The following is a 24,137-nucleotide window of genomic DNA, read 5'->3' as shown; positions in this document are numbered from 1 at the left end:
TCCCACGACCCTGGGATCATGACCTGAGCTGAAGGTAGAGGCTTTAACCCACTGAGCCACCCAGGCGCCCTCTTAGAGAAGATTTTAAAAGCTTGATGGAAGGCGTCAGACCTGGGTTCAAAATACAGCTCATCCACCCAAAAGCTTATGTGACCTTGGTGAGCCTCTTGTTCCAAATCTGTACAATGGAGGGATGATGATGATGATATATACCTTGCAGGATTTTTTTCAGACTAAATCAGTTCAGGTACGCATGAGCAGCAAGCAGAGTGCCTGGCCCATTTTAGCTTGTAGAGCTCATGACTTTCATTTTCTTTTGTGACTTGAAATTCTGGCATCCTGTAACTCCTCCTCTTTTGTCTCCTGCTCGGTCCCCTAACCTTTGTTCAGCCTCCCATTCTGTAATGTGACACCCAGTCAGCCACGGCTTGCATCGGGAACCACCTGGCTGCCTTGGAGAACTGGCTCTCCCTGGTCAAGGGTCCTTGTGCAACAATTAGGTCACCATCAACCTGTACCTGCTGCCCTCCACCCTCGATGGTCATCCCTTGTCACTTTCTAGGCAGTAGCATCTAATCAGAGAAGGGAGAAGGAGACTCCCCGCTGAGCAGGGAGCCTGATACGGAACTTGATCCTGGTACTCCAGGATCATGACCTGAGCCCAAGGCAGGTGCCTAACTGACTGAGCCACCCAAGTACCTCCCATATCCCTGATTTTCTTAGGATAAAATTGAAGAATTGGCATTATTGTATCAAAGAGTATAAACAAATGTTTATTCTGTTCTTTGTTTCAAAAAATGAAATATGAAGAAATCCCCCTTTAGAAAGCTGTTCCTTTCGTGCATTCTTATTCTATAAATTCTTTTTCTTTTTTTACCTCTTTCTTTTGACAATGCAAATTCATTACCCTGCTAAATGTTCAAGAGAGGGCTATGGTCAGGGCACCTGGGTGGATCATTCAGCCAGCTGAGTGTCTGCCTTCTGCTCAGGTCGTGTCCCAAGGTCCTGGGATGGAGCCCCACGTCAAACCCCCTGCCCAGCTGGGAGTCTGTTCCTCCCTCTCCCTCTGCTCCCACCCCTATTCATGCTTTCTCTTATGCTCTCTCTCTCGCTCTCTCTCAAATAAATAAAATCTATTAAAAAGAAAGAGAGAGAGCTGTGGTCTCATTTGCTCCCCATCGTCCTCCTGGATTGTTCCCTACCACCTACCATCTCCCTAAACTGAGCCAAGCACCCTCTCTGCCGTCACTCCCGTCTGCACACACAGGCTTTCCTAGCACTGTCAAAGCATTCGCCAGGCTGGATTTTCAGGTCTGTTTCCATCTGGTCATTAGGCAATAAATTCCTTGGGATTAAGGGCTGCATCTTGTTATCTTTATTGTTCCAGCATCAAGCCTAATAATTTGCATGCCGAAGGCACTGAATAAGAAACAAAGAACATAGAACAATTTAGCATGCACACATACACAATCTTATATTATTATTAGGTACAGGAGATAGATCTATGAGAAAGAGGAGAAAGAGGGTCATTTTCACGAAAAAACATGGTTACGTTTTCCTGTTTGTTTGTTTTTTAAAGATTTGTTTATTTTAGAGAAAGAGAGCAGGGTGGAGGGGCAGAGGGAGAGGGAATGAGAATCCCAAGTAGGCTCCACGCTGAGCACGAAGCCCAACATTAGACTCGATCTCATAACCCAGAGATCATAACCTGAGCCAAAACCAAGAATCAGGGTCACTCAACTGATTGCGCCACCCAGGCATTTGGTATTGTCCCAGTTGTGGAGGCATAGATGGCGTATCACTTTTTTGTATGCACCCAGAAGGGCCAGAAGGATTTTAGCAGTCTCTGGGATAGCAGCTTGCCTGGAGACAGCGTTAGGGTGAGTTTCATAGTCCACTGAACCCAAAGCAAGCTGGGAAGTTAATAAGTACGGATAAAATTGGCCCCAAATCTGATTTAGTTTTATTTATTTGTTCTAAATGAACATAATTATACAGGCTTTATTTTGTCCCTTTAAATGGGGAGATCAGTAACTATGTTGTATTTGGATGGAGAGATCGTCTGGAGAGATCGTCTGGAAATAATTTCTGTGTAACTGCAGAACCTGCCAATGGCATGCTTCTTGAAGGCAAACTCGGCTTTGGAGATTGTTTCTCCTTCCAGCTAGAATTCCTCAGTAATAGATGTGTGATAACTGACGAGGTGACAAGGAAGTCACTTTTGGTTATCAAACATTGTTGGTACTGGTTATAGTATTTTTTAAGTTAAATTTTATAATTTCTAGGCCAGCGTAAAACTTAAGATGTGTAATGTGCAATAGACATGAGATACCTATCCTCTGTCTATCCAACCACACACGCTGCACAGCTACAAGATAAATGTATAAAGATATAACTTCATTTATCTCTCTACGACTGAATATAACTTGGACTTTGAATATTGGGTCTGATACTAAAATCTTGCTCTACTTAGTTCCAAGTGTACTCCATAATTTCCTGATTTTTCTCAGGTTCTTATATTAAGTTCATGTTTTCCTTCCCCCTCTTCCCCAGGGGTGATCTGAGTGTCTGAATGTTGTTACTGACCTGATATCTGCTGAGATGACCCATGGTCTCCAGAACCTGTGGTTGGAAGGCCCACTCATCCCAGCTCTGAAGCCCCCAAGAGTAGGCATTCCTCCCTCAGGGAAGCCCAACACTTCTCAGTGGTTCTGTCTGCTTCACATGAGGCTGCCTACATGAGCTCATTCAACCTTTGCATCTCCATACTGGGACAAAAGCTTGTGATTTCTTGGGCTGTACCTGGAAAGCAAGGTCTACGTTTTCTGTGCTTCAAGCTCCCCATGATTCTTGGAGACCCACACATCAAAGACTCCCTCCTGTTTTCTTCTTCGTCTCCCAGCCATCCTCCCCTCCCCCACCACTTGGCCAACCTTAGTGGTGGGGGTGGTGGCGGGAAGGGAGGACTCATGGGCAGGAAAGCTTGCTGTTTGCTCCATCTTCAATGCCTCTAGTTTAGTCCAGAACCTGGGCTGATGGATACTCAAAAAGATTTTTCTCTTGAGAATACTGTTTCCTTGTGAGTTTCCATAGTCTCTTTAAAGCTCAAAAGCTAAACATGACTACTTCTTTCTCTTTACACTTTCTCTTTACACTTTGGCCACAGCATCCTAATCCTAGACAAGTGCCACAGACTGAATGAAGGGGGGATCATGTACACGAGAGGGGACAGGAATTTCAGTGGCTATCTGCAAATGGCATTCTTCCAACACATGAATACGTAAATAGATTTATAGCTCTATGGTAATTTAAATAATGATAACTGAATAAACTGAAAGGCCTGGTTTGTTTTTAATTGAAACCAAAGGAATGGGAGTTGATTCTACACTAAGAGAAAAAGAAGTAAAAAAAAAAGTAATTTGTGGTTAAAGCACTAGAAGACTTGGGCTGCGACTCTCCCCTCTTCTCTTTCCACCTTCCTCCTCTCTGCCTTTTATTAAAAAGCAAAGGTCCTTTTGTAAAGCTCAATTTCTGAAGTTCTATTATATCCACTTCCACGGTATTCATAAAGAGGCAGAGATAGTACTTGTAATTTGCTGGGAACCCTAAAGAGAAGTGAGAAAACTCACTGAAGAATTCTCATATAACGTGAAGATATGAAAATATGTAGCCAGTGCTTCTCTGGCTTATGGAGGAAGAATCAACCATGAAATTCACTTTATTTATCATTGAAAGATACTGGACTTAGGATCCAGTATGTGATAATTTAATTATAAATTAAGTTCAGTAGCATGCTATCATAACTAAATGTCAGCAGTAGTTAGGAGAAGTAGGCAACACAAAAGCTTGTCTGCTCACTTGTACCTCAAAATAGTCATGCCCTGTGAGTCTAGATGAAATCTCTTGTAGCTAGAAGGCCTACTAGGGATTTCTAAGACTCCCCAATGTATGTGACAAGTTTAATAGGAACCAACTCTCTTTAACATGTTCATACTTAACTGAAAAGGAAGGATTAGAAGGGTGTCCATAAGACCACACTCAAGGGTAAAATAAAGATTATTATTACAGTAGTTGAAAGTGAAGTTGAAGAATATTTCAATTTCAAAACGGCATTCAAGAGAAACAGACAACACATTTATATTTTAACTCCAGTGAAGTGTGACAATTAAAGAATATTCCATCAGATTCTAAAAGCTGGAATTGTGACCTCTCCCCACCCCATTAAATTGATTATTTTTTGTATTTAGGATGTTACACCTCATTTGTGGAAAAAACCTTTCTGGCACTCATACACTGTTTCTTATTCCATCCAGTCATTTTATTAATTACTATATGTTCACCAAGGAAGAACCCGAGTATATCTAAATCTAGAATTAAACTACATAGCACTAGGGCTTAAAATAGTAGAATTTGTCATCAAGTTGACCGGCTCACGTTCAGCCAGTGTCAAACTCAATGGGTGAAATTTTTGCTCAGGCAAAAATCTCAGGAGATGGAATATTCGCAATTTGTAATAGACCTCTTTCTCGTAAAATGTTATTCCTGCTGTTCTGCCCTCTAGAATGAATGAGGGAGAGTTGAGGCAGCTTTGGGTTGCAAAGGGGGACCCAGAAAGGTGCAATTTGGAGGCACTTTCTGTCTGTGCCCAGCCCAGGGACTCCCATAAGCCTCCCTGCATATACAGGTGTGTCCCTGTTTCCTCCCTTTGGAAACCGGTAAAGATAGTTTGCCATACTAGTACTTCAGATCCTAAGTGAAGAAGTCCTTGATGTATCCTCAGTTAACACCCACATGTGGCCTTAGAGTTGTTGCTAATGATATTTCATTCTTCAGGTTGTCTTTGGGGCTCCTACCAGTCTCTGTGAAGCAGAAACCCTCTCATGTAACCTTCTGCTGGAATTCCTCATTGCGCGGCCTTCTCCTGTACTGGCTCTCTTCCCAGGATGGGTGGGGACAGGGTATGGCCTAGAAGCAGGGTTCCCCATGTCGTCGTGCAGGTTTGACTCCATGGCTCTAAGAGGTACCGTTCACACTGTGGTCATTCTCAACCGGAATATGTATTTTAGTGATTTTATGGAGATGGTGGTAAAATGTCTCAGGGAAGAAATACGTCTTTCTCCTTTGCACAAAACATTAAATATGGGCTAGCAACAGCTTGCCTCAAGGTTGAAAACAACAGACTCTCTGCCAACACACTGATTGAGTGCTGCCACTGCTAGCTGTGGGACCTTGAACTAATCCCTTAATCTCAGTTTTATCATCTGCAAAATGGACGTAATAGTACTTCATAGGCTGTTAAGATTAAAGAAATTACATATACCAAGGACTGGGCACAGGGCCCAACTCACAGTAAATGGTCAGTATGTGGTAGTTCTCAGCCCTTGGCTGGTGAAAGCCTCCCTACACACATAGATCTCTTTCCAAACACCTCCTACTCACGGTTCTCGGGGTGTAAAATAATTTTCAGGCTCATTACTGCTGTAAGACTCATAACAGTGGAACTTTTGATTTTTAGTATGAATCATTAATTAGTATTAATTCAATAACTTTGAGCATGGAGTTAGCCGAATGAATGGTGATTCTCCCCGCCTAGCTATGTGCATTAACACAACTGTGAAGAGGGACTGTGTCTGAGGGAGTTGAGATCTGGGCCTACGAGGACTCAGGCGGTAGATGAGAGAACAGGAATAAAGAAGGCAAGATTAGCGCTCACTCTAGTTTTCCAGACAACAAACGGGCCTTGACAGGTCTGTCTCTGCCGTGGCGTTAATTGTTACGAGAAAGACCAGAGAACAAGCTCTGGGCAGGTCAAACTTTAAGATTATGCAGACAGGGATGGAGGCCGGGGAGTCTTATCTACAAACTCCTGGCACTTTATCTGTGTTTCCGGGCTCAGCACAGTGGTGGCTGTGGGAGGTGGAGGCTGGAAGTCGCCACTGGTAGTGATCTTATCATTCATGACTGCCTTCGCTGCTCTTTTTCCAATATGGTGCTTACCAATAAATTTCTGTCAGTCACTGCGCCCTCATGTCATCTAGGCTCTGGAATCTGGAAATGTTACTGAGTTAACATTCGTTGTCAAAACTTTACAAGATAAACCTATTTCTCCTCATCCTATAAATGTGTTGGTTTTCCTATGCTGCATACATCGAAAGGCCTTTAAGCGGTTAGCACCTTCACTGAAATCCTCTCTCTCATGCAGCTGCGTGTGTGTGTGTGTGTATGTGTGTGTGTGGGTCCCCTTCTCCCCTCCCCTTCCCTACTGCTGGTGACCTCTTTTCCACCCCACCCCCAATCTCTTGCTCCCTAAAGAAAAAATGACTCTTTTACTTTTACAAAAGACTTGATGTCACAGAGGGGAGTCACTATGTGGCATTGTGTGGAAGCATGTCCTGGAGCATTATGAAACAAGGCTCCTGAACCATATTCATTCTAGCTGGTTTTCTCCATTCTGCCCAGCCTCCTATTCCCACTCAAAGAAAAAATATAACTACAGTGTCTCTCGAATAAGAAATGTTGTGGCAAGGTGAGTTTCAGAAAATAAAGATTCTCGAGACTCCAATTTTTATCTTTTTTTAAAGATTTATTTATTTATTTATTTATTTATTTATTTTAGAGAGAGAATGTCTGAGGGGGTGCAGAGGGAGAGAGAGTCTTTTTTTTTTTTTTTTTAAGTTTTTGTTTCTTTATTAGAGAGAGAGCAACCACGAGCATGAGTGGGCACGAGCCAGGAGCAAACAGAGAAGCGGGCTCCCTGCTGAGCAAGAGATGATGCGAAGCTCCAATCTAGGACCCTGAGATCATGACCTGAGCCCAAGTCAGATGCTTCACTGGCTGAGCCACCCAGGAGCCCCAGGGAGAGAGAGACTTTGGCAGACTCCACACTGAGCAGAGCCCGATATGGGGCTCCATCTCACAACCTTGAGATCACGACCAGAGCTGAAACCAGGAGTCAGATGCTTAACTAACTGTGCCACCCAGGTGCCCCTCGTGACTCCAATTTTTAGATCACAGCTGTGGGCATACAGTTTTAAAGTGGGGGTGGGGAGCGCAAAGGATAGAGAGTAATGTGCTTTGATTGGCATCAGGGCAGGTAGTTCTGCTCTGACTAGAAGTTGAAGGTAGCTCTGCTAGAGATAAGGTGAGGCTATTGGACAGGGAGTGGGGGAGGTGCGGGACCCAAGCAAGCTGAGGCTTGCTTGTCTGTCACTGACTCATTGATGGATAGTCACTGGTGGTAGAATTTGAATCTGAACTTGAACTGTCTGTGGGCAGTGCTGCTGTCACCATGGTCACTGCTATTCTCCTGGGCTTTGTTTCCACCTAGAGATTGTCAGCTCTGCTTTTCCTGTTTTATGTCTTGTATACTTTCTTTACGCAGCGGATCTGCTCCGGAAGTGTTGTGAGTACCTTTTGGTTTTCAATGACACATCGTGTTCATCTTAATACAAAAAAGCATCAAGAAAACAATGTAGTCTAAAATCTCATTACCTAGATAACCCTGCCTATATATATATATTTTTTAAAATACATTTTTAAAATAAGTGTATGAATATTTACATGGTTAGAATATATATATTTACGAAGTCCAAAGTTTGAGTCATACTGATGCTCCCATCAGTACGTATTGGGAAAGCATCTCATGTCCCCTCAGTATTTAACATCACCCTTAGCGTTTGGGGTCTGTACAGAGCACAATTATAGAATACCACAATGGAATACCATAAGAAACACTTTCTTTTAAAGGACTTTCTGATTTTAAAAATATGTATATACACCAAGGAATAAGGAAGGCATCATCCTGGCCCAAAAAGAGGGTGTTAATCTAATGAGTCAAAGAATCTTTTGGCCACAGTTGCCTTTTGTTTGGCTTACACTGATTTTTTTTGTTTTTTTTTTTGTTTGTTTGTTTCTTTGGTTGGTTGGTTGGTTTTTTAAATAAAAGCTGCCAACATTTAAAAATCAGGAGAGTTCAGGCGCCTGGGTGGCTCAGTGGGTTAAGCCTCTACCTCAGGCTCGTGTCATGGTCTCAGGGTCCTGGGATCAAGGCCCACATCAGGCTCTCTGCTCAGCAGGGAGCCTGCTTCTCCCTCTCTCTCTGCCTGCATCTCTGCCTGCTTGTGATCTATCTCTGTCAAATAAATAAATAAAAATCTTAAAAATCAGAAGAGTTCCCATAGTAATGGCTTCCCTTAAAAAATCTGAAGAAAGGGGCTCCTGGCTGGCTCAGAGGAGCATGTGACTCTTGATCTCAGGGTTGTGAGTTCAAGCCCCACATCAGGTGTAGAGGTTATTTAAATAAATATTTTTTTAAAAATCTGAAGAACTGTTCACCAGGGGTGTGCATTCTTACATGGCAGTGACCTTCACTGCTGAGGACCTGCTGCCCCCTTTCACGTGTGTTCCCCGCAAACCCCAAGCACATTCTGTGTTGTGCACCTGACATCGACACCCGAGGTCCCTTGTTCCTTATCCTCCTGCCGGCCCTCTCTTAGAGTAGAAAACCCTTCAGAAGGAGAGGAGGATAGGATAAAGCTTCTCCAAGAGGGCCTCGAACTGTTTCTTATACCTGGCCTACTTCCCTGGAGGCATTGGAGTTTGTAGTTCCAGTTCAAGAGCAGCAGAATACTAAAGTTGAGAAGGACCTAGAGGTCAACTCATCCCAGCCACTTGTTTTTTATTTCAGACAGCTTTGGCTGCCTCCTGATTGCTTGTTATTGAGAATTTTCACTGTGCCAGCTTCGTTTAAGTGAATACAGCCCCAGTTCTGTTACGGGAACTTCATATCACATGATCAAATTTTTTCCTGATTCACAAACTTTTCTGTGACTTGCACCAAAGTATACACTGTAAAAGGGGGTGAGTTGATGGAGACTGTTCGAAACAGAAATGTAGAAACGGGTCATGGAAATCTTTACTTCTGGGAGTAGGAGAACAGCTTCAAACAAGAAGAGGTGCTGATTGTTAAAAGTGGAGTCAGATGGCCCAGGTATGTGACTTGGCTGGCTTGTTATCCTACCCGAGACCTAGTTCCCCATCTGGAAAATGGGGACAGCTATGCCTGATCTCAAAGGGTAGTGCAGATCAACTTACACAATGTAAGTAAGTGTTAGGCATTATAATGAAAATTTTCAGTTGTAAGGTCTATTGTTCTTACTAGAGTTATCTTTCTGGACTGCCAGGTTTTTCAGTCACTCAGTCACTCAGTATATATGCCTTGAGCGGTGTCACCGTGGATAAGACACTGAAAGTCTCTGAGCTCCATTTTCCTGTCTGCTCAAAGAGAGGAATAATGCCTGCCCCTCACCTACCCTGACGAGTCAGGAAATCAACTACAAGCGTGTTTGTGAGCCACTCAGTGACGTTTATAGCGCTGAGCAAATTGTTATTACCACTTTGCTATTAATTAAACTAAGTTTTAAAAATATTGATAGCTAGGGTTTCCAAAGATGCCCGAACTAACCCAAGTTACTTAAGCTCCAGTAGGATTTACATTTTTCTCGGGACGCCTCTGTGTCTCAGTGGATTAAGCGTCCAGCTCTTGATCTCAGCCCACGTCTTAATTTCAGGGTCATGAGTTCCATGCTAGATGTGAGTCCACTTAAAAGAACAAAAAAGGATTTACATTTTCTCAAATTCAACTCACCAAGGGAATGAAGTGCCCAACATTACCCAACCAGAATATTTAGGTAAGTCTAGAAAAGATTTTCTTGTGTGCCTTTACTTTGTCTGCCTGCCAGAAATTAGAGGCAAGATTGCTGGTATAGAGGAATAGACTAATGACTAATTTGCATTTGTGGGTTCTCCCTAAAGAAGACAAGAATTGACAGGACAACATGAATCCTGACTTGCTTACGTACAAATTGAGGTTAGAAGCAGACACGGAATGTACGTGTAGTGACTACCATGAGGCACTTTCATCACTTCTCAAGGTGCCATGGCTTTGGGGGGCATGGTGACAATAGAAGCCCTACCCATGTTTCATTTCCATTGGACCGGGAGCCTGGGCCTGAGGGAAGAACTCGGGACACGCCTGGGCAGGAAGCTCTTTCTAATTATGGTCAGTGTGCCTGTGAAAGTGGTTATACCTGTATAGGACAGTCCTCATGTTTCAATCCATCTGTGAAATATATTTTGCTATAGTTGAGCATCTCCCTGATGTGGCAGCATCTAGGAGGTGGTGTGCATTGTATTATTGACCTAGGTGGACATGTTTAGAGCAAGTCAGGAGGAGCTTAGCATTATGTCAGATCAGAATCAAAGAGACAGTGTGTGATTATTTATTCATTCATCTATTAATTTGTTTATTCAGCAAATATTGAGTAACTGCCATGCTCTAGGCATGGCAAGCAATGTCTAGACAAGCAATGTCTTTACCCTTGTGAAGTTTAATTGTGTGGGGCAAAAGTGGCATTAATTAAATTGCTTAAATAAATATGCAAGATATTTGCACAGTTGCATGTTATGAGGGCAATAGGGGAAGCAAAGAGGAGATAAGATCCACCCCAACAGAGAAGATATGTCTGATGATGTCACCCTCATCCTAAGACATCCCATATGCATAGTCAGCCAGTGTCAAAGACAGAATATACTAGGCAGAGGGAACAGAAGACAGCAAAAGGATTGGCATGTTTGGGCAGCAGAAGGGAGGGAAAGCAAGGGAAAGAGTAGTTTTATATGACGTTGGACAGTTCAGGTGGGGGCCAGACCCTGCAGGACGTAGCCACCACTCTTTTTCATCTGACTGCCGAAATAGCAGCACTTAGAAAGGACAGTGGCTTGGACCCGAATCAACGCAATGAGAACAAGAGCACTGGCAGGGTTTAAGATGCACCTTAGAAGTAAGAGTGGCAGAACTTAATGCGGGAGTGAAAGTCAGGAATGAGGGGGGGGGGGGAAGAAACAAGAAAAACAGGGGTGACTCCTAGCTTGAGTAACTGGATTGCGCTGCCATTTTCTGAGGCTTAAAAGTTAAATAACTTGCCAGACCTCACTCGTTTAGGAAATCAAAGTCTAGTCTGTGTGAATTCACTTTTTTCATTTTTTTAATCTGTCAAGTGAGGTTCATAAGTTAAATTTCCAAGATACCTTCCAGATTTGCAATTATGTTCTCTTCTAGATTAAATTGTTAATATAGAAACAGCCTGAGGTAGGAAGTAATAATTATCAGACCTGGTATAAATAGTACTATTGTGGAATAAACCTTTTATATCAAAACTTGTAGCCAAAATTTGGGGAGGCATTTTTTTTCCCATGCAAGCAAAAGAAAAGGTGATTTTGTCCATTTTCTCTCGGAGACGAAGTTTCTCTGGAGTATTTCAGAAACAAGGTAGTTTGTTCAGTAAAGTAAAATTACATTATAAACTGTCTCTTGCAACTGCAAATCACGACTGCAAAGTCTAAACGATAAATTGCTTACAGCCAAGCAGGATTTTTTGTTTTTTGTTTGGTTTTTTTTTAAGACTGTGCTCGGGCCTCCATCCAGGGTACAGGCAGGTTTCTGCAGAGGGAACGGTGACATTTCAGCCATCCTAAAACCTGCCTGCAGCTCTCCTTCCACCATCTGGGCCTCACCCGTTTTGGCCAGGCCTAAGATTCTAGTGCTAACAGAGACAGTCCTCACTGCTTCAAAGCAGTAAACTTATGAAATCCGCGTCATGAGATAGATCATTTTTACCCACAGACACAATGGAATTGTGTCCTTGACAAAGGAATTGGCAGGCCATGAGTCTTAAGTATGTGCAACAACATGTGAGTAAATCAAAGCAGTAACTCGAAGTCTGCCCATAGACACCCCCCCCCCCCGTATTGGACCATAAGTCCCTGAACCTGTTAGGAGGCTACAAGGAACAGAAAAATCCAACCTAAAAATCCATGAGCAGTGAAGATATTGTTCTGTGATGTCTCACAGAACAAGTCCATTTCAGGCTGGTGCAGCAGTTCTGTGATATCTTAGGGACTCAGGCATATCTCTACCGGCAGCAGAGTGCCTTGATCCTGAGGCATATCACCTCATAATTCAAAATGGCTGCCACAGTTCTGGGAAACACCTGAGCCAACACTGCACCAAAGAAGTAGGTCATTTTCTTCATTGTGTCTCCTTCAGTGAAGAGGCCTCTCCCAGAAGCTCCAAGCAGACATCCCCTGAAGTCCTTGTCTATGGAGCACCAATTCCCCCCCATCTAGGTAATAGGACATTACCCTAGACTTGTTCCCCTCTCCTTTATTTCCTTCACTTTCTATGACCTCTCCTTTCAGGTTTTAAAAAAACTGCCTCCTACCCTCTATCTCTGTTTACTACATTAATTCTGATCTTCATTATCTCTTTCTCCCTGGTTCCACTTTATCTTCCATATTGCCACGGAAACGATCTTTTAGAACACATATCTCATCACGACACCATCTTGCTTAAAAGCCTTCAGTGATTCCTAATCACATATGCGATTACATTTCAGGGTTTTTTTTCCAGCTGTAGGAATGACCTCTCCCTTCCCTCTGTTATTAAGAAAAGACTTATCGTGACAGCTCAGTACAGCTAACAGATCGGTGTAAAGCTGCTGTAATGAAATGGGGTGGGGAAAGGGCCCAGGGCCAGGTGGATCCCCCCACCCTTCTCACAAGGCAGCCACAGAGCCCTTCCCTGGATCTCCAGCAGTACAGGCAAATTGAAACATCTCCATGCCAGTTGATCCAGACCTTAGGAAGGTCAACCAGGCTCACGGCACAGGCTTAGGTGATAGTGGAGGCCAAGGTCACGAACATGGTCTCCCAGAGTGTGCAGAGTAAGAAGGAAAGAGGTGAAGAGGGCCAAAGAGACAGCTCGAAGAGATCTATGAATGCCCTACCTCCAAGCCATGCAATATTCAAGAATGTTTCTATTTCACCTTCAGACTTTGTGAATGTGCCTTATAGTCTCTGACTGTGTAAGACAAGTTAACCCAATCAGTGGCTCGAGGACAAAGTGAGAATGGTTGAAAACCAAAAGGCAGCTAATATCAAAAATAGAATAATGCTTTCGAATGATATGAATTGTTTCTGTGTTTACATTTTCCTTTTTACGGTGGTTTTTAAAAGCAAAAGATTTGCAATTTGCTTGGAATCCCTAAGATTAGTCTTTTTTTATTTTTCTTTCACAAAGCTTTTCATATCAGAAATCCAGAATTAACCAATATTTCGTGTGTTTCCACTTCTGATCAAGGCACTTTTGAGTTAAATAGGCATAAGAATGGAATTTCAAACTAAAATATTACCCCAATATGCTAAATATTCTCATCATTCTCCCTGCTCTTGATATTGACCTGTATTTATTCTTTATGTCCACTTAAGAATTCAGTCCTCTTTATTGTTCTGTGAAGGCTAAAGAGCTGTGTAGATGCAGTTTATATTCTGTTGTAGAATATGACCTTTGAAATGAGGAGGGAAATATTAATGAAGACATTGATGGATAGTTTTCACAACAAAGGTGTTAACAGTTTGAAGCAACAGCTTACTGGTTTGTACATTTCAGCAGGCATTTGCATACTCAGTGACACTGTCAGGAGGGAGGAGGGAGAAAGGGAAGAACTGGACAGAGGACACCAGGCAGGAGAGAAGGCCAGGCCCCAGGTGGACCAGACTGTCCATCTCTGGTTTGCTTTTATCCATTCTCATTTCAAGAAGGGTTTGCAAAGAGCTTGGCCTGTTGTGTCTTGTATCATTTCCAGGTAAGCAGGCCATCATTTTGGCTCCCTTCTGACTCCGACTTCCCTATCCCCACCTCCCATCTACCTAGATCTCATTTCGGTCATCGCTGTAGGTTTATATGTTTCTGCCATTATAGGCTGCCTCCATCACACCCTGGAGCTGACCAGTTTTTGGCTACCAGTCTTTGTGCTAGACTTTGTCTAGACAAGTTTGTATGGGCAGCTCCTCACGCTGCCATTGGATTGGACTGTTAGCTTCTGTCATTTACTGCCTCGAGACCCTCCAGTTGGGGAGCCCATGCAACCCCTTTCCACGGGGACTCCACAGAAATGAGGCACCAGTGAGAAGCCAAAAACATATATCAATTGTCAGAACCTTTAAACTGATTTTGATTCTCTCCTAATCCTTTTAAATGTGATACGTGTTTAAATTAAGAGGAGCAGAAACAAAAATGATTTGAGGGAAATGATAATGTTATCTTAGCCTATTTCAGTAATATCCTAACATGATTAAGAAAATTGACTGTCAGATTTGATCAGTGTTGTTGAAGTGAACAGCCGTCATTCTCTGGAGGGTCTGGAGTTAAATTCTCACCCAGCGGGAGCAGATTTAATGACTAAAGAATCCAGTAACAACAGGAAATGGTCGAATCTCACCAGACCACTAACCTCTTACAGTGCCTCTCTCTCTCTGGTTTTTCAGGTACAACGTGTCTGATCGCTCTCCTATCAGATAAGGACCTCACGGTGGCCAATGTGGGTGACTCCAGAGGGGTCCTGTGTGACAAGGACGGAAATGCCATTCCTCTGTCTCATGACCACAAGCCTTACCAACTGAAGGAGAGAAAGAGGATAAAGAGAGCTGGTGAGCTTGTGAACGCCTCCAAGCACTGGCGCCATCCTGTTTGGTGAACCAGGTGGCTTGCTTGGATTGCCTGTGGGGGATATGATGTTCGGTTAACTCATGATTCATAGATCAGCACATGGGCTGCTGCTGATGCAGCTGAGACTTGACTTTGTGACATTTCTTGTCAAATGGCCACCGAACTTGCCCTTCCTCATGGCCAAAGATTCCAGAAGAGCCCCCCAAAAAAGGCTAATGGGATCTCTGGGCTCCTGCTTACCATACACATTTCCCCTCCAGCCATACTAAAGTAGCCGTTTCCCAAACGAACCATGTTTCTTCTAGCTCTGTGCCTTGGCGAGCGCCATCCCCACCAGCCAGTGGGTAACAATTACTTGTCCTTTAAGACCCAGTTTAAGGGCATTCTTTTGGTAAGCCTTCTCTGTCACTGCACCGAAGGTTTCCCCAATCTAGATTGGCGCCCCTTCATTTTCCCAACAGCCTATGTGGTTAATCTGTCTGTCGGGTTACCTTTCACAATGTACAGACACACTTGGCTCTCTTATCTGGTCTGCCTTCCTGATTGTGAGCTCTTTGAGGGCAGGAACTTGGTCTTGCTCCTCTCTATACTCCCAGCATCTAGCTCAGTGCCTGGCATACGTAAATATTCTGGGGTTGGTGGGGTGGCGGGGGCCGGGGTCTCCTTTTTTCATTCATTTTATCAACATCTAGAGACTAGGAATACAAACTTACATTTGGAATTGGGATGGGGTGGGGAATGGAGTAGACATCCATTAACAATAAATAAGTAAAATAAGGAAATTATCTAGTATATTATAAAGTGATAACCACTACGAAGAGACATAAAGCAGGCAAGGGAATGGGGAGTATTAGAGGTGGTCACTCCAGGGTTCACTAAGGTGACCTCAGGAGAAAGACTTGAAAGAAGATTATCAGTTGCTGGTTACATTTTCATGATTCACTTTGGGGAATTCTTCTCTGCCCATGGAAAGGAGGGATCCGTCCCTCTCCAAACTGACAGCTGCAGCATGTAGGCTCTGCACACTATGCCAGCTGTGCAAGGGGAGCTCACATACCCTGGTCTCTAACCAGAACGGGCCCCTGCTGCCCAGGGTAATTGCAGCTGACTCTCGGTCTCTACAGGTCAGCTTCTGCCGGGAACCTAATCAACATTTGAGTTTTCACAGTAGGAGACTTCCTGTTGAGTCAAAAAGTGTTGAAATTTATTACAACCTCCTGCTTCAGTATCTGCTTGAGATGCAGAATAATTTTTAATGAAAGCTTTAGTCAGGGTTTTGCTGGTGGGATGGAACAAGCGATGCTTTAGGAGTCTGTCAAGCCCTGATGAGTGGCAAGCACTACTCTGGCTTCTTCACTTACAAAGACACTGTTTCCCCATGAACCTGCTGTGACCCTGGGCTTAAGATTCCACTAGCCTACTCTTGCGGAAGCACAGGCAAGGATGTACATACGATACCTGGAAATGTCACTTTAGCATCCCGTGTGCCCTTCTAAAATGGCATTCCCATTTTATCCTCTCTTCTCATTCCTGTCATACCCCCCACCTGCACTCCCACCTCCAGGGACGCTTTCTAGAGCCGATTTGGACACTGTCTCCAAGGAGGTTAATCTAGCCTGTGTCAAGGGTGTATTTTATAGCAAGGCTTAAGGGACAGTGATTGGTTTTATTGCCTTTGTGTGTATTTTCTCTGACCTTAGCCCTCCTTTCAGGGACTGTTCCTGTCCTGCTTAGCGTCACAATACACTGCGACCAATCTGGGCCAACTGCATGTTGGTCCTTCTGTCTTCACTGCTTTTGTTGTTTCCAACAATAGCAATGATACCAGCTGCCATTTATTGTTTGCTCACTCTGTGCCGGGAGCTAAGCCCAGTTCTTTACGTACTCTTTCTCTTTACTTACCTTCTGAGGCTGTTAACGTTACCTTCATTTTACAACCGAAGAAGCAGAGCCTCAAAGAGGCGTGTGTGCCCAAGGACACACAGCTAGTGAACGGTGAGACGAGAGCCAAGACCCAGGACACTGACTCCAGAGCTCACGCCCTTGCCTGCTAGACCACACTTTCTGGAATGTTCTCATACGCCCCTGCCCACAGAAGTCCTACCCGTTGTTCAAAGCCCTGCTTTTTTGTTCACTCCTCCCTGATCATCACAACCAGGCATCATTACTCCTCCTTCATCTAACTACAGCACGGAGCAGGTACTAGCTTCTTCCCAAAAGAATGCCATTTGTGCTCACAGTTGTTAATACATGTAGCTTCTCCTTTCTGCTAGACTAGCTACTTCTTTAGAAAAAGACCCAGACCTTCTGTAACTTTATAGCCTGCAAATTGCCTTGCACAGAGTATGCGTTTAATAGATATCTGACAAATAATATGTGAATGAACAAAGTTCTAGCTCCCTTAGAGAAAAAATAGTGGTAGATGACACTGAGTACGTGGAATGCATATGACGGGCAGGCACTATGAAAAGTGATTTTATAAGGCATAACTCCTGTATTTCTCACAACTCAGTGGAATAGGTACTCTTACTGTCCTCATGTTGTAGCCAGGGTAACCTAGAATCAGAAAGCTAGGGCTTCTCATCCGAAACGAGAGAGCCAAGAATCAAATCTGCGCAGTCCAACCCAAGAGCCTGAGCCTTTCCCCACTGGGATAACATACATCCTTCTTTAATCCCAGTCCTAACTGGGGAGCTGTTTTGAGATCTAGATGCACCCATGGGTGGCTCAAGCTAAATGAAGTAGCCCGGTGGTGGTCTTCCTTGCACATCCTCGTGCCTTTCAGCACTCTTTGGCCATTGTCCTTGAATCCCTACCCTAGGGCTCCCTAGTGTCAGTCAGTGAGGCGCCAAGGTGTTATTAAGTTAAAACCAATACCCTCACCTATATATATCTTCCTACCCTCAGTATTTTTACTGATATGTTCCTCAGAGCCTTTAAGATGCCCGGGAGGAGGACATGAGGATCTCCTGGTAGTGTGTGAAACCGCAAGCCATGTGGTGGGAAGGCTACTCCTTCCTGGCAGTGCCCGGGGGAGATGAGGGGGACACACGCAGGAGGTGAGCCTCATGTACGTGCCCCCAGACTCTACCATGTGTGTGAGATATTGGCTGCTCAAGCTAATGGGCTCATTCTGTCTTTGCAGGTGGTTTTATCAGTTTCAATGGCTCCTGGAGGGTCCAGGGAATCCTGGCCATGTCCCGGTCTCTGGGGGATTATCCGCTGAAAAATCTCAATGTGGTCATCCCAGACCCAGATATCCTGACCTTTGACCTGGACAAGCTCCAGCCCGAGTTCATGATCTTGGCATCAGATGGCCTCTGGGATGCTTTCAGCAACGAAGAAGCCGTTCGATTCATCAAGGAGCGCTTGGATGAACCTCACTTTGGGGCTAAGAGCATAGTTTTACAGTCATTTTACAGAGGCTGCCCTGACAATATAACGGTCATGGTGGTGAAGTTCAGGAATAGCAGCAAAACAGAAGAGCAGTGAACCCTTCCGGGTCTCGGCTGCCTTCGACTAAAGGACTCCAAACACACTGGTCTCTTTTAATGTAGTGAAAGGCGTGGGAGTTTCAGTTAGGATCAGCCACCTAGACGGGGATTCCCCTCCCTGATGGTCATAGGTCTATATCCAGTAATGAACACAGGGTGCTCTTGGCACATAGCTGAGAGGCTGGAAAATGGTTTCTTCATGTGTTCCCAGTTCTTTCCTCCGATGTTCCACATGTATAAATATATAGCTGTAGATTCACATGTATGACGCGAACGGCGTATGTGCCATATAGTCTCCCCTTTGGGGTTCTTTTCAAGACCTCTTCCAGGATTCTCCAGCCACCAGACTCTGTTCTCTCTTTGGAGCGGTGCATGGGGCAGACCTCCAGAGCTGCGGGAGACAGGCTGCTGCGGCCGCTGTGCGTCTGGGCAGATGGGTCGATGCCCGCTGCTGAGAGGCAGAGCCATCCCGAGGAGGCTTTGTCCTCCTGAGCCCAGCTTTTCTGCTCAGCGGCTGCCCAGACACAGATTTGAAATGGTTTATTATTCCGTGGCTGCTTTGGAGACAGAGGGAAGTGGGGAGGGTGAGATCTGCCTGTACAGCAGACTTAACCTTTTCCCCTGGCTTCCTTTCTTACTGAAATAGACCCTGGGTACAACCTGACCCGTCTTTGTGTGTTTATCCTAATCGTGCATGACCTTAGCCTTTTGCTTCTACTTTACATTATGTAATAGGCAGCTGTGAAACTTCACCACCAGACACCATGATTTTTTGTCTTACCAAGAAACCTATTAGGGGAAATGAATAAAGCAAATCACAACGCCATAATTTCTTCAGTCTTTAAGGGTAGATAGAGGGAAATAGAGGCCAAATAGGTCACAGTGCCCCCCTGGGAAATCTGCTGTTTGCATCAGGAGAGAAAGCTCCGACCGTCACCACCCTGAACTAAGCTCCAGCGGCCATTTTGGGGTGGGTTTTTGCAGCACCCCCCCTCCCCGCCGCCGCCCTAGTAACTTCCAAGTGTCTTTTAAGCGGTGTTCTGATAAGCACAGCCTGGAACTGCGTGTGTGTTCCTTGAAGCCAAGTACACAGTTATCAGCACGGTCAAGCATTTGGTGACAAAATGCTGGCATGTGGTTCTCCTTGATGGTGGAAAGGCAGCCGCCTGTAACATTTGGTTGTAGATCACCGTCCCTACCAGGTAGCTTTCCCCAGGCAAACACAACCTGCTCCACACAGCCCTGCATTCCGCGGCAACCACGCCGGCAGGGATTCAAGATCAAGCTTGTATTGTTAAGTGGCTCAGAGTTATTTCGGGGCCAAGCTTGCTGCTCTTCGTGTCCTGTCACCAAAGTCATCTTTCCAGTGTCAGTATTTTGTAAATTAATTGACAGAGAGTGCTGGGTCAGCCCGTTTGCCTGACTGAGGTGGCTCTAAAAACCAGACAAGATTTTTGTTGTGTCCCCATCCCTCTGTGTCTGAAATGTCAAGCTGTCCGCTTGGTTTTGTCATTCTCAAGTGGGCACTTGTTGTTAGAGCTTCTCAGAAGTCCAATTCACAGGCCACCTGCAGCCCACAGTGCCCTTCCCTCCCCTGCCCTTCTTCAACTGTGGAGCTTTCCTGAAGCAGGTTCCAGGGGAGAACTTGGGAGGGTGAAAGATTCCCTTGTGGCTGCCAAGGGCTGCAGCCTGCCTCGATTTCTCCAAACACTCACCATCCTTTGACTGCAATGAGAATTAATAATGGTTTCCCAAGCGATTTGCTCACTTTTATAAACTGTAACATTAGAATTTCCATGTTAGAATTAGAACCCTGGTTATTTTATTATTATTATTTTTTTAGCTATAGAATGTTCTAGTACAAAATATCTGTCACCATTTTAGATTGAAATATTTGCCTAATGAGAGACAGTGAACTCTTGTATTTGGGGCAGGGGTCAGGAGAGGAAGGTAGGAGACAGGCTGGTTGTGTTCAGTGATGGGATGGGCAAGCCAGGTGGCCTGAGCTTGCTTGGAGATCTAGGACATTCTGACTCTGGAGAGTTACCAAAGCCCACCATCTAAAGGAACAAGCAGTTTCAGCATTTTACGCTACATAGTCTTTTTTATTTTAAGTTATTTTTAACTTAACCCTAAAATTCATATTGACAAGGGAAAGAGATTTTTAAATTCCATGATCATTGCTACTGTCTAAAATGAAAACAGACATGTTTTAGTGAGGACGAACAAGCGAAGCTACAGGAAATTAGTGTTTTTTCACCTGCACAGGGTCTTCCTCGTGGTGCCGAGGGCAGCAGTGCTCGCCTTCTCCTCCACCTGAGGTTACCGGGTGTCTTCTACAGTTTGCTTTGTGGAATTATTCATTTCTGAATTTAACTATTTAGTGTGTGTATTTCCTACTCCCTTTCATTCTGCCTCTTTTCCTCCCACTTTGGCTTTTAGATTTTCTTAAAAGACAGACATTTTAGGCAAAATAGTAGCTGTTTGATTAGGAGTTATATCTAAAATCAGAGAGCTTTGCTTCCTTCCCCAATCCTGGAGCTCTCTCTCTGCCCCTTGTCCAGCTGTTAGGGGTCTGCAGACATCCCCACCCCATCCCCCCCTGCCCGGGGTGCCCTGTGGCTCATTTTCCAGGGACAAGGGAAAAGTTGAATCTAGCCTTTAGGCAAATTGATTTGAGAAGTTTGCATGTGAAGCTTCCTTAAACAGCACTGTCAAAGCTTTGGAATTGTCACATGAGGCTGCCCAGACTCCCCATCCCGAGTTCGCATTGCCAATAGCCCCATGGTGCCAAATTTTGGGACAGTTTTACAGTCTTTTAGAAATGACGTGGGAATGAATGACCACACGCTTATGAGCCCCCAGCAAGACACCAGATGCAGAGCTCAGGACCCCTCCATGCACCACTGCTGCCCCACTGGCAATTTGTACTCTTAACATGGCTTGGGACTTGGGGTGGGGGAGACAAGATAGGAAAATTTTTTTGAATACTCACTGTATTTGCAATTTTCTAATTAAAGGAGTAGACAATACTTACATTACAAACTCCAGAACTAGTTCCCAAGGCCTGCATTATGTGACCAACTTGCCCAAGGCACTGAGCTCTGAAGTCTAAGGCAGTCTAATTCTAATATAACGTGACTACTCATATGTACACATTTCCAGTAACCAGTGGCTATGTTCTATTTTTTGCCTTAGATGGAAGGTACTGGCCTCTTGAATCTTGTCTATATAATAAGAGAATTACAGAGAGTGTTTTCTAGAGTGAAGGAGCATATGCAATCTGGATGATTTAAAACAAGGCTTATTTTATACAACTGTAATGATTTCAACCCACATACATTCTGTGCAAACGGGATTGCGTGAGGATGATTGCATCATTTCAATCCTATTAGAAGTAATTCTGGGAAACTGATTACATTATTGAATTGGATCATTGGGATATCTGTCAATAAATGAAGGATACACAAGGGAGTGACACTTTTTCCTTTGCCAAGTATACCTTGATTTTCCGGATTTCTTCCCACTGAATTATTGTTAGATCTAATACTCTTACAACTGTCAATGAAGAAGGTTTGGAAAGGGCAATATTTCACTGTGCATTTGAAAGCATGTGAATACATGCTTGGGATGAAGCTTTATTCTTCCATGATTTCAGAAATGATTTTTTTTCTCCTTTGATCCATCATCATTAGACTGCTCTTCCCTCAATATTCTAAAATTGCCTTAGTGCGTCACACCAGCATTCCTGAACTAGCTCTGCAGAAATGACCTGACTGTTAGATACCACCCTGGGGCCTATGTAATTGCCTCTAGATTAAATCATTGGTATCTAGACTTTTTTTTTTTTTTTTTTTTTTTTTTTTTTTTTTTTTTTTTTTTTTTTTTTTTTAAAGATTTTATTTATTTATTTGACAGAGAGAAATCACAAGTAGGCAGAGAGGCAGACAGAGAGAGAGAGAGAGGAGGAAGCATGCTCCCTGCTGAGCAGAGAGCCCGATGCGGGACTCGATCCCAGGACCCTGAGATCATGACCTGAGCCGAAGGCAGCGGCTTAACCACTGAGCCACCCAGGCGCCCCGGTATCTAGACTTTTGAACTACTTAGTTGAACACCGCAGGAGTAATAGAATCCAGTGTCCCCCACCCCCAAGTGTGTTCCATAGAACATGAGTTCCAAAGTGATCTTCCAAATACAGGGTTCCAGGGTCAAATGAGTTTGGAAAACATACTATCTTAAAAAGTTAGTGCATATAAGCACATAGAAGGTTTTAATTTAAATGTCCTATGGGTGGACGATGGGGAGAGGGGAAGAAACACACTGCAGATGTAATTTCAGCCAACTCAGGTTTTCCAGATTAATTTGGCCAGAGAAACTTTTTTGAGTAACACCTAGTAACATTCCAAGGAGCTTGTGTTCCATAGGACCCACGTTGGGAATTTGTTAGACTGAGTTTGTTAATGAATGCAGTGATAAGAAACTATGACTTAATAAGACCCTTCAGCAGCTTCCCATTGGTAACAGAAGCCCAGCAATCCTGCCTGAAGCCCTGAACTTCTCTCTTTAATGTTACTAATAAACAGGAGCCTTGCCATATAGCTAGGGGTTTCTCAAATTTCATTCCAAGAGCTTTCAGTTGTGCTTTTGAAGTCATCTTTGCTTTCCAGATTGAACCAAAATAAATATTTTTACATTTTATCATTTTGTGAAAGTTTAAATACATATATTTAAAACAATAGAAAAGGGGGAAAAAGTCATTTGATTATAAATCATTTTAAAATTTTAACTAGGTTTTCAAATTTATGTATCCATTGTATAATAATGTTAAGGTAAACTATTAACACTTATTTACTTTCCTCTGTCATTCTTTCCAGATTCAATGAAAAAACTCTGAAATCAATCAAAGTTCATTCGTTCTAAAATCCCTGTCCCATGTTTTCCCACCTTTGACATTTTATGTATAGGATTAAGTTTGGTGAGTTATCTCTTGCCTAAAATGTAGGGCTTGACTGTAGCTGCAGTCTCGTCACTCGGCCTGGGCAGGGCTGCGAAGCTCTAGGGAATTCCGAAATAATGGATGAAACAAATTTAGTCCCAAACACAGTGCACAGTGAATTTAGGGTAAAGCCATTAATCAGAATTACCTCCAGTGTTTAGGAATACATCCATCCTGTGGACATTACCCAAAATAGTAAAAAACCGACAGTAGAACTGCTTAAGCTAGGTGGCAGATTTCAGAGGGCAAGTGACAGTGGAATTAGATATGTGCTTCTAAACATGTTTGGTAATATGTAAACTTTTTTGCTAATTCTTAATGTTGATGCTTTGTCCATTATTTTTTCTTCTTACCACTGTTTAACTGAGGGTGGATTATGATCATTTTGATGTGTTTAGTAATAACCGCACCATCATTTGTACAATCACTTTAATAAAGCCAAGTTAAGGACTTTGAAGAGAGCATGTAGTAGCTATTCATTTTAACAAATCATCTTAGGGCTTCTCACAGTTTGAAACCCTGCCAACAAGCAAGCAAGCAGCAGAGGTGGTTTATATTTAGAGATGTGGTTCCATTTATTCCAGAAGTCCTATAATCTGACATTTAACCACAAAAATCCCCTTTGACATTTGCCAAATCCAAATTAATCTCAAAATCTCCAAAGACCTGAGTCCTTGGCTCTGAGCACAAGCAGATTGCTACGAAGGTTCTGTTGGCAGATTGTGATGGGGGAGGGTTGGGGGGGACAATGTGCCTGGGTCACTCACTGACTCTGGGAGAGGGACCGTGTAACCGCCACACTCTGTCTTCACCTTTTGTCACAAGGAAAGTCAGAGGTTAAAGATGATATCATGCTTCTATATAAATCTGACAATGCGTAATTTAAAACGTGTTCACGTAGAAGCAAAGGCAGAAGTAATAATCAAGGAATTGGGGAAGGGAACCTTTAGGGTACCCAGACATTAAAAATGAAAAAGGTAGGTTTTCTGAAAGTTGGATTATCAGACTTCGGTCGTGGCAACTGTGGACGCCAGCACACAGATCAGTGGAAGGCAGCTGTTCCAACATCTCATCTATTCAA

At 43.7% G+C, this 24,137-nt stretch overlaps 1 protein-coding gene across 1 annotated transcript in view; it reads left to right on the top strand.

The window, feature by feature from the left end:
- PPM1L (protein phosphatase, Mg2+/Mn2+ dependent 1L) overlaps positions 1-18,724 on the top strand; it is a 285,019-nt gene extending 266,295 nt beyond the window's left edge. The window contains exons 3-4 of the mRNA XM_059163620.1: positions 14,386-14,547; positions 17,712-18,724. Of these exons, the coding sequence (XP_059019603.1) occupies positions 14,386-14,547; positions 17,712-18,058 (509 nt within the window). The 3' untranslated portion in view covers positions 18,059-18,724. The remainder of the gene's footprint in view (positions 1-14,385; positions 14,548-17,711) is intronic.
- Positions 18,725-24,137: the final 5,413 nt, after the last annotated feature.

Source organism: Mustela lutreola, chromosome 2 (genome assembly GCF_030435805.1).
Source record: "Mustela lutreola isolate mMusLut2 chromosome 2, mMusLut2.pri, whole genome shotgun sequence".
In the NCBI taxonomy this organism is placed as follows: Eukaryota; Metazoa; Chordata; class Mammalia; order Carnivora; family Mustelidae; genus Mustela; species Mustela lutreola.
Note: the sequence above shows the minus strand (reverse complement) of the source record. Positions and strands in the feature narration are given on the sequence as shown.